This window comes from Pezoporus occidentalis, unplaced genomic scaffold (genome assembly GCF_034315485.1).
Source record: "Pezoporus occidentalis ecotype Australia unplaced genomic scaffold, CSIRO_AGI_Poc_V1 ctg35, whole genome shotgun sequence".
NCBI classification, from domain to species: Eukaryota; Metazoa; Chordata; class Aves; order Psittaciformes; family Psittacidae; genus Pezoporus; species Pezoporus occidentalis.
The window spans coordinates 5,613,946-5,631,955 of record NW_026915483.1 but is presented as its reverse complement, the minus strand read 5'-3'; the positions used below and the strand labels follow the sequence as shown (position 1 = coordinate 5,631,955).

Here is an 18,010-nt window from a genome sequence, read left to right as displayed (position 1 = left end):
TCTAAGACACAATCATTTCCCCAGGCTGTCAGAAGGAAATTAAAAGATTCACCCAAAACAAGTTAATTCCTTTTCTACTCGGGTCTATCAATGATATCTCCAAAACTCTTTGAAAAGTCAAAGGCACAGGGTGAAGCATATCCAGCAATCACATATCCAATTCAAATCCCAGTACAAGATGGCAAAGCTTTCCAGCGTGCTCTTCCACAGCCTCCATGCAAAATGTACGCAATCAGGAATACTCTGGACAAGATGAAACACACTGCTTCTCAAAACAAGCCCAATCTTTGCCACCAGGGAGCACAGAACCTTGCTGCAGGCTGGTTGCCTTCCTCCAGGCTGCAGAAAGGGCAGCCCCAGGGAGCCAGTGTCCCACTTCCTGGCAGCAGTACAGCAAGCTGAACACTCTCCAGGACAGTCAGTAGCTAAAACTGCAGAGGAACTGGTAGACTGCAGTCCTCTGGGGGAAAGGAGACTAAGGCCATGCTCCTTACTCACCTCCTTACTCCGTTATCGCAGTTCTTTGGGATGGATAAAGCAGCAGATAGATCCTATTCCCTCCATTATTTTGTTGTTTTGTTTTAATCTTCACCTTACCTAGCACACCCCAATTTCAGATACACTGATTTGGTATAAACAGGGATACCTGGAAGTATGCAGTTAGACAGAGGGGAGCGCACAAGCTAAAAATCCTGGTAAGAGCTTCTGTAAAACACAACCCCAGCACTTTCATTTAAAAAAAATAAAATCTGAAGTGTGAAATGCAACAGCTTTTTACAGGAATTACTATTCCATCATTTATTATAAAAATAATAAAGACTTATTCCTAATGAGGAGTACCCGCTGGTAGAGAAATGGCTTTCAGTTTGTTCAGAAGATACCTCTGAACAGTTCTGGGGTAGAAAGGTGGCGGCACTGAACTCCCACGAGCAGGAGATGAGCCATACTGCAGGGATTTCATCACAGCACAGAGGGAGGTGCTGCTCTGCCACATACTTAACCTTCTATCTGGTCTACACCAAAAAGGACAAGCCTGCTCTGCTGCTCCCACACATTCCTGTGATCCCACACACAGGGAGGTGAAGCACATCACTAATCTAACCACAAAATTAATGCTACAGATAAGGAAGAATAAGATGGGTGCTGTGACTCGTAGAGAGCAGAGCCATTCCCTTAAGCAGCTGCTCTCAAGTGTTAGATAAAAGAAGGCACCTTACATAATTCCACTCTCGCTTCAAATATTCTTTGAATTTAAAACTTATTTTTCTACTTCCTTAATTTTAGGGTCTTTGTCTTGCTCACTGTGTCACCATCCACACAGTGCAGATTAACACAGGGGATTCCAAACACTGACAACAGATTTACATAGTAAAATCCCCTGTACATCAGTGCAGACTAGTTTCTTATATGCTTCTGGCAAGCAGACAAACCTTTCAACCTAAGGCTTAAATTAAAACCATAAGCAAGTGATGGATTTTTTTAGTGTTTCTGAAAGAGCAATAAATGTTAAACTTGAGGTGATAAAGCAGGGTGAATTTACTGAACCAGTGTGCTTTGGTGTAAAGGGTATGCTCCTGTTCAGAAACACACTGGCAAGCATCCCTCCAGGGGGAGCATCCTGTTCACTTCCACTTGATAACTCATGTAAAATGCTCTCACATTTTATCTTCAGTAGCATTTGACCTCATGTTACCTTTCACTTTAATTAAAAATATATTGAAAAGCTCAAAAGAGGAAAAACTGGTTATTTCCCATCAGCACGGGAGGTGTTTTGCATTTTCACTTGCTGATTGTCAGCCTAAATGAAGTCTTTGCTCTCCTTCCTGTGAGCATGATGAGCCTGTTCCAGAACCACAGAAACTGTAATACATTAGAACTACATCTACTTCAGCAGAATGAGCCTTCACTTCTCTACTACTTGCAATTTACTACTGCTATTGCCAGGAACAACAAAGACTAAGACTTAGTTATGGAAACAGACAGCTGATGAAAACATTAAAGTAGTATTTGTAATCATCAAGGGACTAATTCTGATCTCTACTGATAAATATTCAGCCGACTCCAACAGAGTACAGCTGTTCCACAAGACAGAGAAAACCTGACCAGGACTCAGAATTTTCCTAGAACCTACATTTCTCAGCATAGTTATCTAAATACAAGCTCAAGTACCTTTCACTTTCTATTTTAAAAGCAAAAACTGATGACAGAACAACAACAACAACAAAAAAGTACAAGTTTAAAACAGAGTCTTCATTCAAGAATTCCTTGTAGCAGAGGGCAAAGCAATACACACAAAGTAACTGAAAGCCTTCAGAACTTCCACAAACCACTGCCAGTGGTTTATCTACAAAGATAAAAGTAGATGGTACTGTCATTAAATTCCCCTCTTCCACTTGAAAACTTGCTTGAAGTTACCTTTCCCTGATAAGAATGAACTGGTGTATTTACTGGACTATCACACTTACTATGCTACTGCACTCTGTACCAATTAAGTCTTACCTTACTCTGGTTTCTTCATATAATTTCACTTACGTGCATATTCAAGTAACATTTCTCACAAATCTCAAGTTTTATTACAAGTACAATGATCACCTTAGATAGTGACTTTCCAGTGAACTGTACACCAGCTACAAAGGTCTCCAAGTCTTACAAACACAGACTTTTGAATAAGCATCAAATAAACACCAGCCACATCCCCCCCATCTGAGCAGCATAAACTACACTTACTTACAATTTATCTGACCAGTTTAGGGAACACCAAACTTATGCCAAACAATATATGCGCACTCGGTATCTTCCTGCTGTCACGTATTTTATAGGACCTTTACCCCAACAGATTTTCTTTCTCTAGTTCTGGATCTTTTTTTTTTACCCACGTTCTGTGTAATTATTACATTTACTTGTGAAAATCATTTAGTTACACCCCTTGTTCTGGATTATTTAAATCATTTGAGTTCCATGCACTTTCTAATCTGACTGATCATCTTCAAAGCAGTATTTCCTGCATAACTGAATTACAAAACACACAGAGTGGTTCAGAACTCCCAGTTACCACTTTGCGCACAGCAGCTGTTCTGCCACATTTCTGTGGAATGGGTCTTCAGAACAGGGACTAGGTGACTACACATTTCTGCAGTATTTAACTGCATTAAATTCTAACATTATTACTACAATAAACTATACTAGAAATAATTATTTCAGAGGCTTGATTCCAGTGACTATATTCTTGAAATTTAACTTTGTCTTTAAACTTCCATTAAAGAACACTCACATCAACCTTAGAATTGTAACCAGTGAGCAAATGGCATAAAAAGTTTTGGAGGAGGGAAGCTATTCGACTTCTCTCACAAGTTACAAGCACGGGAGCCTTAAGAACATTTATATTCATCTGCTCTACCAAAGATAACTGGAGCTGCATTTGAAGAGCACCAGCCAAACAGACAGGCAGTAGCAGATAGGCATTATCTGTGTCAAAATACCTCCCCAAAACCACTTACACACAGCTCAGATCTGCCTTCAACACAACTGGACATTTTGCTGAAATTCAGACAACAATATTTATTTCAACTCTAACAATTTTGTGGATTATTCTTAGCTTTTACTTATTTCTATTTCAGACCAAATTTGACTGAACAGATCAGTGTTTGCCAAGGCATGTTTCAAGAGTGATCCTGTGCACTGTGTAACAGAGATTCTGCAGCAGAGCACAATTCAGAGTGCAGCCCATTCAATAGATATTGCACAGAAAAATACCAGGCAAAGGCACAATATAACTCTCTAGTACTCTGGAGTCGATGCAGGCAGAATACACAAACATTAAACAGATAATGCTTTCTCAATAAACCTGTATAGAAGCCCACAAGTCAAAGTTCAATAAAAGTATGTAACAGGTGAAGCATATTTGCGTTTTTCTGAACTTGCAGCAAGGAGCTCCCTAGAGAGAACTCACTCTGAGTAACATAAAATTAATGTTTGGATAATTTTCTATATAAATACATAATTTATTCCATATCCGAAATTCCATATATGCACTCATACAGGACACTGAAGTGGTTCCAGGTATCACCAGTTTGCATAGAATAACCAAATGAACAAAAGAAATGCTTTAACACTCAGCTAGTAAGCGTAGCTTTCACCGGTAAGCGACCAGTGCATACAGACCCACAGGTTATCACAGAAGAGCCGCAGACCACACTGAGATAATGCTATCAGATCTTTCCTATATTGAAAAATAAGGCTGAGAAACCAGATTAAGGAAAATGTACCCTGTGCAGCTTCTTCTGAATCTGAACTTACTGTGCCCTGTATTCCTATGCCTGCCAGTTCATGCATGTTCTCAATAACCCAGGCTTCACTCAGGTCTGAAAGCAGCACTACTAGGATCAGGTAAATTGCACTTCTATTACTAACTCCTTCAAAACCAGGACAAAAGCACCACACAATTGACTTCTATGAAAGGCAGTTCAGGTGACAGACACTAAGCTTGGGCTCAGAAGGTGTACCCTACCTCAGTGACTTAATGCACAGGCATTAAGTGTTCCCACGTCATCACACTCCCTTACCACTGCTGAGCAAAGTCTTATTAGGTATAGCCAGCATGGAAAGCTTGTCACTGTCTTCAGGTAGTATTATTTCTAGAACTGAGACCTGTCAGACACACATCAGCTTTGGGGAAGAGTAAGTTTTCTGTGTCCAAAAACCTGATAATCCATCACCCCCAAGAAAACCAGACTGCTTCTATCCTCCCTTCTGCACGTACCTTGTTCCTTCGCCCCAGCATACACCACTGAGCATGAACCTTTCTAAAATCTGGAAGAAGTACCAAGGCTCATCAATTACAAGGTCAAAACATAAAAACATCCTTGCTGTTGTAAAGTGTAATACAGAGTGGAATATCCCCCAAAATGGTTGGGGTAAGTACTTCAAATGAAATAGCCACAAGCAAGGCCACCATGGAACAGGAGGCTTGAGGCCCACTGGAAAAGATAGAGGTAATACTGAAGCAGCCACCACAGCTGTGAAGAAACATTACTAAGAGCTAAAGGTAAGAACTGAGAGAAATTCTGAGGATGAGAACAAATCCAATTGAACAATGCAGGAGAACTGAGCTTGAAGACTATTAGGATGCCAATAGAATACTATCGAAGTTCATAATCAGAAGCTCATGCAGCTGTACCAACTGCCATGAAATAAGTGGCAGGGTGGTTTTCTGTGCAAAGTAACAGTGAGCTGTCTGCAGAAAGACTAGCAGAGAGCATGCTTGTACATGCTATATAGCAACAGGGAAGAAATGTACTTACTACTGCAAGTCTGCATGCGCATACATTACATTTGCAGTTATAATAGTCCAACGACACTGAAAAGTAATCATTTCTATGAGAAGCTGGCCTTTTGTCTTTCCTTACATGTATATTCTAGAGAGAGACTAAAGTTTGTTAGGACTGGTTCATGATGCATATTTTACGATGGCAGTTAAAGCTTAACCTTTACACTGTAAACCCCACTCCCAACAGATATGAAGTGGCAGCATTTAAAATGAAACACTATGACAGGGCATGTTTCCTAAAGTAGCAAATGATCTCACCTGTATCACAACTAACTCTACTCAAGTACTACAACTGTACATTTGATTATATATTTTTTTTGTAATATCAGTAAAAAGAGCAAGGAAGCTAAACCATCTTTGACAAAGACATATCAGCAGGCTTTTCAAATGTTTCCTGTCCTATGGAGACATCAGAGGATTATGAGACAGAAAACACAATGTCAGTGGAATGGGAATTAGTGGGGAATAATTCCAGCTGCTTAGTAGAGTGGAGTTAGTGAGAAATAATAGCAGGAAACAATGCAAGGAAGTTTACTCACATCTCTTGCTTCACTTAGAACATGGAAGTGAAAGAGGCCTATACTAACAAAGGCACAGACTGCTTCAGCAAGTATTATCCTGCTGCTTCTTGCAGCAACTTGAGGATTTAGAGTTTTTTTTTTTTAAATCCTATGGAATTACATTCCCCCAATAGTTCTGCACAATTCCAAATAATTATCTGCCTCCAAATCAGAACAAAGTTTTCAAACTAGTCAAAAAATACTAGCATACACATGGCAAGCAACAAAACTGCTGCCTATTTGTGACATAAGGAAACTACTATACAGGAGTTCAGAATACACCATTAAAACACTAAAGCCAAGAACAGGAACATATTCTCATTCATGTTCATTGCTAAGATATCTCCCCTCACATCCTTCCTCCAGCTGACAAACTATTTCATTGCTGTAACAAAATAATATAAAAGCTAAGTTAATCCAAACAAATGCTAAAAAAAATGTAGTTTAAAAAAGTTCACTGGTACATGAAACAGTATCAAAGGGTTAAAAGTACTTCTTGCCATTATCTTTGGTTACATTATGTAACTTACATTTACAACGATATAATTTACCAACAACTGTCCCTGATCCATCTGACAGTCCTGTGGGCACTTAACTGAAGGAAGACATACAGCCCCATCTCCCATAGCATCTGGGTAGCTGCAGACTCAGTGGACCATCCGTCCAGCACAGCAGCCTTTGTGGTTGTAACTGCAACCAGTTACAGACAGTGTTGCTCAGAGTCATGATGATGCTATAGGTATTACATTTGCTTTATAATGACATGTATTAAACTTGACTCAAGAAACTACACAGAAAAGCATTTAAGTTAGTCCTCAAGGAAAGCAGCAAAAAGACAACTTCTGTCTTCAGGCTTAGATGAGGCACGAATTAGTATTTCAGATCTTCCAGGTAAACTATGAGGAAAGAATCTGACTACTAAAATAAATAAAAACAAAATGTATTTTAATGGCTGTTTATACTGCATTCAGGGCAAGAACTGGTAGAACTACATTACATCCTGGCCAGGGCACTGTTCCCTACTTAAACCTAGAACTATTTTACAGCTAATCACTTCCGCCTATAAATTGTATTTCTCCAGATTTTGGTACTCCACTACTTATTTCTTGACTCCTTCACTGTCAGTAAGCATCTATATTACACTTGCCACTACAGTAAGTCATCAAAACTGTGTTTTGTAGATAGCCAGCCCCAGGGCAGGAGTGGAGGAAACACAGGAAAAAAAAGACAAATTTTTACTTCACACACACACAAAGTTTTATTTTCAGCTTTAGAACCAAAGGAAAATTATAGTTTTCCCTTCTAGTCCAATAAATTATATTTTCTTGGTGCACTACCTAAATAATTGGTTTAGAAACACTTTTGCTATTGAAAGGGCAAAGTGATTTTAAATCCAATAGAATTTCCTAACAGACAAGAGAAAACAGATTTTAAATACAGGATCACAATTGATAAGTGATCCTCATATCCCATAATTCTTCTTTGGAAGAAAAAGTATTTTGTTTTTGCATTTCACCTCTAGTGCTGCCGTGCTACGACTTTTGTACTGTCTCTTAAAGCCATTTCTACTTCAGAAAAAAATAGATAAGTGGATTTCTTATGCAAAAAAAAAGACAAAAACATACCCTATTTTAAAAAGGTCTTTCAACCACTGTGAAGTATTAAGACTAACAATTTTTGTATCTCTCCACTTTACCCAGTCACACTGATCCTTCACAAACTAGAGAAAAGGAGATTATAACAATTTTCCCTAACTACACCTGGTCTCACTAATGAAATTCCATGTTAGCTTCTTAGTAAAACATCAAGTCACTTAAGTAGTACATCACTTGTGAAAGTCCTAAGACTCAACACAACATTAAAAGAGGTTGAACCATAAACTCTGTATTTCACCTAAGGCTAACTCTTCCCATAGCAACTGTTCAGAAACAAAAACACTTGGAAGTAGCCAAGCAATCAAACTTGTGCTTCTGTTCACCGATAATAAGGGAAGTTTAGACTGGCTCTTGCAAACACAGCCATAATCTTGCAAACCATTAAGTGAATGGTTAACTTTTTACAAGATAGTTTAAACTTCAAATAGACGAGTTAACACATGTGATTGCATGATCAGGCTTTTACTGCAATGTACTGATAACACAATTACATTTATGCTCATAATATAACCAAATTTAGCAACATTTTTATTCCAGACCTTCCTTGTAAATGAAGAAGACTTCTAATTACAATAAAGACACACTCTGAAGAGCCTTATCATAGTCGCAGGGCTGGCTCATACAACTCTAACCCTTTGTTCCTCCCCTATACCACCTCTGCAGCTACGCTGGGCTTTGACATACCAGCTTACAGGGACAAAACAAGCTGTATCAATGAACTGAACCTCGTTAAAAACAAGCACTGCCAAAAAGAAAGTTAGTTTCAACTGTGAGCAGTTCCCTCCACTTGGTTACCAAGCAGCTACGTAAACAGTTCAACAAGCCCCAGTGAAACAGTGACACAAAAGCTGCATTAGCCAAGACTGCTGCCAAGAGAAATAAATACTAGTAAAATTACAGCCTAACCTAAACCTGCATCTACCTGCTCATAACTCACTCAGATGAATAAGCACATTGAAACAACTGGGGGCAGGGAGGTACCCAACAGCCTCAGATGAGCCTCTGCTTTCAATCTGTTAAGCAACCTAAGAATGCCATGGTCATGCTTTGATGAGAACCTTAAAAGTCATTTTAATTTACTCCATTACACCCTTTCAAACTAAGTTTACTAATTGCTTACAAGACCTGCTGCAACTACGTGCAGAAGAAATGGGGAGGGGGCGTGAGAACAATCTACATTTAACACGTGAACTGTAGTAGATCATCTTTAAAATAAATAAACAAAAATCAGCATTTGTCATTGACTAAGTTCAAAAGCTGAAAAACACTACATAACTGCTAGAAACAGCTACAACTCAAAGCAAAAAATACTTCACATCTCACTTGTCCTTATTTGCCTTGGTCCTCAAATGGGTACTTTTTGTTTGTTACTTCAGGAACAGGCTGTGACTGAGTATGATCCATTGTTTTCCAATAAATAAGTCTGCAAACCATTTGTGTTTGCACAACCCCCGACTTCAGCATAATTTTTTTTGCGAAACTGAGCTCTGAACTTCATAAAAATCCTAAGAAATGTCTCTACAAAGTATTATTTTAGATTTCATCTTCTCATTCCAAAGCAATCGGTTTACTACAGTTCTTAAACTACGTAATGTAATAGAAAGGTTCAAGAACGCTGAAGAAGAGCGTTCTTTCCAAGTCACAGACTTGAGGGAAAAAAAAAAAAATGTCAAAGAAAACCATGGCAATGTAGGCAACCAGGATCTGCATGAGGTTCCACGTAAGAGCTGCCAGTTTAGGTTTAAGCAATAGTTTGTAATAATCAATAAATGATAACAATAATCTAGATTTCCTAAATGGAAAAAAAGTCAGGAGTCTGTTCATTCTCCAAATTTCACATCTTCCCAAGAACCTGCCCTTATACAATCACTTTTTTAAATTACTTTGAAATACATGTAATAGTGGCAAGAACAATACAAATAGCCTGAAGAAATATTCTAGAACAAGGAAAAATACTTTAAACATATTATACAGCAAAAATACACTGTAGTGAGCCCATTCTAAAATAAGTACTACATCAAAATATTAAACATTACGTGTTTCTGCTGAGCCAATGCCTTCTCTTCAAAGGGCAAAGTACATTTCAGAACTTGTTTTTCTTTCAAAACCATTAATTCAAGCAGTACCAGCAAGCTGCAGAAGGATTAATAAAAAGAAAAACCACAGCTACAAGCCTCTTACAAGTCGGAGGGATTCTAGAAGCCCAAACAAAGCCCCTGCAGTCACTGGTTGCTAACAAAACACTGGTAAAAGCATGTATCTCCTGCAGAAGCCTGTAGTCTGGCACTAGGCCTCAAAAACAGGGAGACAGCCTGGGAGCCAGAAAGTGAGCAACTCTATAGCAACGCACCCAGGGAAGCCTTTCCCCTTCCTGCCAAATAGTGATCCGCCAAGGAAGTCACCCAGCACAGCACCAGCGCTCATCCTTGACAAGGAGCACGGCTGCTTCCAGCCACAGCGCACCTCCGGACGGGAAGCCGCCAGCGTGAGCTGCGAAAGGAAGCCCGGGAAAAGCGAAACTCCTGCGAGCTGGAAAACGGAAGACTATGGAAACACAGAGCAGTTCCCACAGATCTCCTCTGCAGAACGCACCTACCGGCGGTCCCCTCCTCATCAGAAGCATTTAGATGCAGTCACCACACAGCGTGGTGTACAAAGCCTGGAAAGAAATAATCTAAGCCATTCGTATCTTTATGTAAATAATGCTGTTAGATACTGTATACAAGAGATACTGCAACAGTATACAACAGACACTATCACAGTGAGCTAAACTTTCCACTTAAAAACCCCCAGATGTCATATAAAATGTACAAAGAGCAACAGGCTTCCTGTACTGAGTAGGACAAGACCTGAAAGAGCCCCCTGAACAAAGCTATGCAAACCCTGTCAGATACAGCTACTAGCAAACAAAACTACTCCATCCAAAATTAAATGGGAACTAAAGCAAGCTTGTTCAGTTCAGAGAGGCCATATACAGGCAAAAAGAGAACCCAGGTGGCATCCCATTGACTTAGAATGCAGAAGTGTTCTAAGGTACAACTGAAGATTGCCAAGAGTCACACTTACATCGTCTCTCCAGTCTTAGCAACATGACAAAGAAACTGATCCAGTACTGGACACACTTCCTTCTTCCCTCTCTTCTCAAAATCTGTTGGTATGAGAATGACACAAAAGAATGGTAAAAGAAAATAGAACAGAAATTAAAAATAGTTATCTAAGCGATCAGTACAGTTCCCACAAAATTATTTCCATGCTTTCACAATACTTCAGTTGTTCCCAAGAGCTCCACCAGCTCCCCAGCCCTGTAAAACACTTCATATTGTCATGTGGAGAAACATGCATCTGACTAGCAAAAGTTGATTTGCAACTTCTTCTGAGCAGCTACAACAGAGAAGGAGGCTGGTGTCCTCAGGCTGCATCCAACACGGCAAGCTAGCACAGAAGCGGGCTGGGAAGGCAGGAGAAGAGCAGGTCGGTGCGAGAGCTGGGGACGGAAGGCAGGCAGGCAGGCTTGCGGGGGCCAAGAGGGCAGCAGCCGAGAGCAGCCCCGGGCCTGCAGGAGGAGGGGAGCCGCTGGGGTCACCAACCTCCCTGCGCTGCTGCCCCTCACGCAGAACAGAGCGAGCCCGGGGGAAGCACCAGGGCAGCGCGGACCAGGGGTTCACCGCTCCCCTGCCCCACCGGGAGCCCCCCAGGCCTCTCGCCGCTCTGCGGGACCCGTTTCCCTCCTACGCGAGCAGCCCCTTCCCCAACAGCACGGGCATCCCGACCCTCGTCCGCCGGCAGAGCGGAGCTGCGGCTCCCTGCCCGCAGGAAGGTCGGGGCAGCGAGGAGCCCCTGCCTCCCTCAGCGTGGGGACACGGCTCCCCCCACCCCCCGCAAACCCCGGCACCACCTTTCAGAGCCTCCTGCAGCCTCTCGATGTCCATGATCCGCCTGGGTGTCTCCCCTCCGCCGCTCGCCCGCTCTCCGCCCCTCGTTCCTCCTTCCCGGCCTCGGGCCGGCGGCTCTCGACCTGCTCATGCCGGCCCAGCCGCGCGGGTCCTGGGTGAAAGGGAGGGCAACGCGGAGCTCCCGCCTAGCGGGCGGGCGGCGGCAGCCCCTCAGGGAGCTCCTGCGGCTCCCTCCTCCTCCCGCCTCAGGCTGAGGCGGCGGCTCTACCCCACCCTTAAATCCGGCGCACAGATAACGCCCGACTCCCTTTTACTGTGAAGAGTGAGCTGCTTTTTCCCGCTCTTTACTCTTCCTACCTCTCGCTCTTCAAGCCCCCCAGCTGCGCTCCGTGCCTGTGTTCAGGGGATGAGCCCTTCTACCACCCTGTGCCCTCCTGGCGAAGAGAAGTCCAAGCAGCCTCTTGTCACCACCTCGGCAGGATGCGGGGAGCCCGGCACAAAGCGGGTAAGCAGAAGCCAGCCGAACACACACATCTTGTCCACCCCACACGTTCCAGTAGGGCTGAGGGACATGCGATGGCTGTTCCTGGAAGGAGAGGGAAACGGTGATTTAACACACAAAAAGAAGTTGTAAATAACGTAGCCAGATATCGGTGCCAACTGTTACTCCAGGCATATGTGAGCCGGCACATCTGCGGTGCTTCACTATTAGGTAAAATGCCGATATAGCCCTGGATCGTGTCCCAGTCTCCTCCCGAGGCCTGCGCTTGCGAACAGCCCTGTGCCAGAGGTGTCCGCGCTCCCCTGCGGGCACATCCCGCTGCGCTCAGGGCTGGGGCTGGCCTGGCAGAGCACAGGTTTGATGGCAGGCAAGGGTGGTCAACTGTGCACAGCAGAAACTGAGCCCTACTACTGCAGGGGAGAGAACAAAGAGATTGTGGTTATCAGCAGCTGTACTACACTCTCCAAGTGCCACCTTGACAACAGAGAACCTCCAACATGGCTGTGTTTCTGAGAAATGCTGCCTAATGTCAGTGACACAGTTTGTGGACCATCCCAAATAGCTAAGAGACCGACTTGGCACCCATAGCAAGCAGTCTTGTGCTGCGAGCTGCTTTCTTTGACCCCTGGTGTTGATTTTATCATGCAGGAGATAATCCAGAAGTTGTGCAAGTAATGGGCTTCACTGTCAACTGCATTACATAGAAACACTGCCTTTCCACAGAATCATAGAACAGTTTGGGCTGGAAGAGACCTTACCAGTTCCAACCCCCTGCCACGGGCAGGGCACCTTCCACTAGAGAAGGTTGTTCCAAGCCCCATCCAGCCTGGTCTTGAACACTGCCAGGGATGGGGCAGCCACAGCTTCTCTGGGCAGCCTGTGCCAGCGCCTCAGCACTCTCACAGGGAAGAATTTGTATTTAAGAAAATGCATGGCTTATAAAGAACCTTTCAAGTCTCTGACAGTTTGAGGCCTACATGATTCTATTAGGAATATTTAAGGTTTCATGTCTACAGATGCCCATACAAAATGTTTGTTTCATACTATTATGAAAACCCTTGTTACAATAAGCAGATTTTACAAGGAAGTTTCTGTGTTCTCTGGGAGGGCTGTGGTCATGCAGAGGGGAGCTAATGAACCTCCTCCAGCCTCTCTGCCTCTGCAGGTCAACAAGAGGAGGGAAAAGCATCAGCATGAGTTAAGAAACCGACGTTATGGGAGAGAGGCAAAGGTACAACTTGCCCAAACCTGTAGGGAAGGAACAAAACAAAACCCAGCAAACTCTTGTGAATGAGATGGCATTAAAACCCTGGTGAATTTAGCTGCTGTTTTGCTTCTGACCACTTTGTTCATCATAGAGACATGGACACCATTAACAGTGGTCATTACTGGCCATCTTGCCTTTGCAGCTGTGCTATACCATGACTCTCCCTGCCTGAAGCCCTCTGCAGCATGTGTGCCTTTACAGTAATAGACATTTCTCTTAACTGAAGCTACACTAGTCTGCTTTTATAATAACACAATAACACTCTACATGGAGACCAAGTGAAAAATCTCTTTAACACAGAAAAAAAGCTGTGTTGTGAGAAGAGCTAGAAGAGGATGGGACAGAGTTGCAAAGCAAGCAGTGTATACTGGGCTGAAAACAGAAGCACTGAGGCCCATATGCAGATAAACCAGCAATTGAAAAGGGCAGTGCAATTCAGACTACAGGTTTGTCTACACCCTTTTCCTTGAAGTCCACTTTATTGTTTTAAAATGGTATCAAAGTCCATTTGAAGTAACAAAAATACTAGCTTACCTTTGCAACCCTCAGCAAAACAGAGGAGCAGAGACCATACCTTTCCTAGAGCAGAGCTTCTCTCCTATGACTTCTACAGCCCAGCTGACCACATTTCCCTGGCAGCAAGAGGATATCCCAGCCCACCTTGCTCTTTATAATAATTCACAGAGCTTGTTACATGCTCTCAATTTTCAGCTCCTCCTGAGGAAACTGCATTTCCCAGCATGACTGGTCTTAAAGAATCCCACCAGCCAAAACAAGCGTAGGGAGGCAGAAACATGCATATTCATGTCCAGTAGAGTAACAAATCCCACTCTAAAAACCCTAGGAGAGCAAGTTCAATCATCCTTAGCAATATCCCATTCCATTTACAGGTGTCACCAACACCAAGTAAATAAAGCTCATACTTACCAATTTGAAAAGTTGTATTGTTAGCCTGTTCCTTTAAAACAGAAAATACAAATGCAGTTGTTTCTAACATACCTGGAGTCACAATTGAAAACTGGGACAACAAAGCATTTCTTCACTAAAAAGGCAAGTTGCAGGAGAAAGAAATAAGAAATACACTCTCTCTAAATTCTTGTGCTACGTTCTATGGAGAAATAGGAAACTAATGCCAGAGTCTGTAATCTCATGAAAGAAACTCAACTGATTCATTAAGTGCTTTAGAGCCATTTCTTTGCACTCAGCAAGTTGCAGATGAGGTTTGATGCTAATGCTGCACAGTGCAGTGTGTGTGCTTGCAGCCCTCTGACTTTCTGCACCTTTGCTATTGGCAAGTTCCACATTTCCCTGGCGCTGCTCAGTCACACAGACCCTGCTCCAAGGGTGGGTAAAGCCACTGGAGGACACGGCTGGTCTCTAAAAGTGAGCCAGCAGCTAACAGGCCAGTTTCTACAGGATTTACCTGGTACGAAATTCCTCTGATTTCATTCCAACCCTTTTATGTCTTATTAAAAGTGAACTTCTATTTTCTGAAGAGTAGCATTTATCACACAGCTGTCATACATCAAATAAATTATCACTGCGCTACGTTGGAGCTGAAGGAAGATCTTTGTTTCATATTTTGGCAGAATCCACAAGAAAAGAACCAACTGTATGTTAACATTGACTTTTCACTGCTGAGAAGCTCTTCTAATTCTTCCCATCTAGTCAGACTAGGTGGCAAATCTTTTCCACATCTAAAAAATGAAAGCATTTTATAGTTCACACAGGTACATGAGTGATGCATAAGAAACAACTGGGTTATATCTACCACTCAGCCATAAGCTTAATTCAAGCCTTGCTTGCCGTCCGCTCATGCTGGCTTCCCTATTAGCCAGCCAAAGGCAAAACTTCTGGGAGAGATAAAATGTTAATGTGCTGGTTACAAATACCTTTTAATTCAAATGACAAAACACTGCCAATCATTAAAAACAAAAGACAATAATATGACTGTGTTTTGCATATAGTAGCAGACTGCAGAAAGCAATGCTTCTGATTAGTTTTAGTTTGATGTGCCTTCACATCCATGTGGGCACTGACACACCAGAAACTCGTATTTCCTTCTCTTTCTTGAAGTCTTCTTTTTGATACTGGTCACTGATAGAGAATGAGCACATGCATCTACCAGCCACTCTCTGTTTGCACTGAAAAAGTATTTCAGGGAGACAGGAATCTCTCATTATTAAAAATGTCAACTTACAAAAAATACACACTAAAGCCACATTCCCTATCTTCTGATCTCCTGCCCTCCTAGCACAGGAGGAGCAGTAAGAGAAAGTACCTCCCATTTTCGAGCCCCCTTTCTCTCTTCCTCTTCCTATTAGAGGAAAAAAGACCAAATAACAGACCTCTGAAAGCTTTTTGTTTTCTATAGGAAAGACATTTTAAATTGCTTTTTTTTTGGGGGGGGGGGGGAGGGGGGCAAGACAAACATTGAACATGAAGAGGTCCTGGGAATTCAATGGCAGAGGCAGATTTAATGAAAACACTGTTTCTTTGGGTGTGTTGTTGTCTTTTGTTTGTTTTTTTGTTTCAGGGAAAATGTTTAGAGATACACAAATAATATCTACCTGTTTCTGAGGAAACGAGAACCACATCCTCTGGAGTAGGAACAAAATAAACCCCATAATTATTTCTATGGAAATAAAGCAAAGAAAGCGCATGAATGACTTGTGTATTTTTGTGGTAACAAGGATTATTTCACATGCATTTCAGGATGGAGCTCAGCTTAGGGGAGGTTTGCATATTTTGAAACCCATATCCCCTTAACTAACTGAATCATGTTTCAATTCACAGCAAATGATCTTTCCCTTCCACTTTCAAAGGAGAAACATTTAAATACAACCTTAGAATACAAAAACACTCATAGGCACCTTCATTGATGTGTGATCCCCAGCAAATGGGTTAGGCAGTCATCCTGTGTTTCTTCATTAATGAAACAGGAATGATAATTACTTTTTTGTAAGGTATTTGGCACACCTTGTAATAACATGCACAGAGAGTATGATTTCATTTGGTGTCAGTTCCTAATGCTGCTGGTAGAGTATTTACTGAGAATCAACAGTGAAAACAATCACCTTGTTTGGAGAGGAGATGTGGTGGGTTTGAACATTTAACTACAGAACGAGGAGAAACTGTCTGACAATCCAGAGTGAGTTTTTCTTCTTGCACTGAACTTACACAATGCCTTGTTCAGGTTTACATTTTATATTTGTTTTCAAGCCTCTGCAAGACACTTTGAGACTTTTCAAAGAGAGCAGGTCCAGGTCACATGTACAACACAAGTCCAGCTCAAGTCAAGTCCCCACAAGTTTTCTTACATCAATCTGAGCCCATGGCAAACCAGGTTTGCAGTCTCCTTCCCAAGCTGTTTTCTCACACCTTCCTCCCGTGCATCCGCAAGACAGAAAGCTTCATGTCAACTTCTTGACAAACTGCAGGATCATTCAGATTAAAACCAGATTTGTTTTCCCTCCCGGAGCCCCAGGTGTGAGGAAGCCAATATTCAAAACAAGCTGCCCTTTAGCAGCTCTGCGCTGAAGAGGTGGGAGACCTTTGTTTAAAGGTGTGTACTCTGCGAGGGCACCTGCCTTGCACTGGTCTAACCACCACAGTGGGGAATTAACCACCTCCAGAAAGGTTTGGGAAGGACGCTTCTGCAGGAAGAGGTCAACTGATGCCACTTTATTCTTTAGAAAAAGGGCCATGTCATTTCAGCATCATTATTTCAGTATGACCAAAATGGGTTAGTTCTAAGACACCATTACACATTGTTGGACTATACTGTATTTTCAAATAAAAGCAATTATGATTTATTTATAGAAATGTAGAAATCAAAACAAAACATCTTACTTCAAAAGAAAACACAGCCAAGTGCTTTGTTAATCTTAAATGGCCATTCTCATCTTGGTGTTTTGTCTCAATTTTCATTTTCATTTCAAAGGAAGTGTTGACAGTTTGGTTTTTTAGTCTGAGCAGAGATGAAAGCAAAATTTCTAAACATTGCTATTTCTTTGGAAGCACAAACAGCAATTCCTTATCTCATGCCAGTGGAAGCCTGTGCTCTGCATGGATCCCAGTGCAGATTTGCACTGGCCTCATAAGCACAGTGGGAGAACAGTCCAGCCTCTGCTGGGGACAGCCCATGTACTTGTGCCATACGACCTCTGGGGGGGTGTAGTTGGTGTCCCTTTAATGGCATCATGTTTGTATCTAACGGAGAGGAGCAGAACATTCTCTGACAGTTGAATCCTTTATGGTTACGTTCTTGGGAGAGGAATCTCTTCTTGAAGCAGTGGGAAGGAAATTATTTGAAATCAAATGATCCACAGTTTGTGCTGAAGCTGGTAACGTGTCAAGATTTATCCCAGTATTAAGCATCTTCCATTTTTCTTCAGTTAGTTGTACTTTATTCGCAGCTCTGAATGTCACAGAACACAGAGAGAAGTTACCTCTACTAGGACCCTACTTATGGGATGAATGTAAAATGACAGCCAAGCTCTGTTTAGAGTCAGTGCTCCATGATGTATCCTGGAGTCCAAACCATGGCCACCAATGTGTGTGCAGTAGTGAGGGCACAGAAGAAGATGATTCCAGTATCCATGTCCCTCAGCTGTGGGTAACTGAGCTCCAAGGCATTGCCTCAGTGAACCGAAGTGTTTGTTCCAAGAAGGAGAGCTGCAGCCACTGCAACTTAGACTGATGTAACAAACCCAGCTGTACAGCAGTGGGGACAGGGAAAATCACAGCTCAGCAGCAGCAGGAAGCGCCCATCCTGTTCGCTGTTGTGCCCGGGGTACTTCTGCAG

General features: G+C 42.4%; 1 protein-coding gene and 1 long non-coding RNA gene across 2 annotated transcripts in view; both read right to left on the bottom strand.

Moving 5' to 3' along the window:
- LOC134169621 (uncharacterized) overlaps positions 1-18,010 on the bottom strand; it is a 640,302-nt gene that overhangs the window by 460,334 nt on the left and 161,958 nt on the right. The gene's annotated exons all lie outside the window — the stretch shown is intronic.
- The window catches only part of PPP4R2 (protein phosphatase 4 regulatory subunit 2), a 66,941-nt gene that overhangs the window by 19,304 nt on the left and 29,627 nt on the right, over positions 1-18,010 (bottom strand). Inside the window, exons 2-3 of the mRNA XM_062630346.1 lie at positions 11,437-11,486; positions 10,608-10,689 (exon numbers count right to left, since the gene is read on the bottom strand). Of these exons, the coding sequence (XP_062486330.1) occupies positions 10,608-10,689; positions 11,437-11,470 (116 nt within the window). The 5' untranslated portion in view covers positions 11,471-11,486. The remainder of the gene's footprint in view (positions 1-10,607; positions 10,690-11,436; positions 11,487-18,010) is intronic.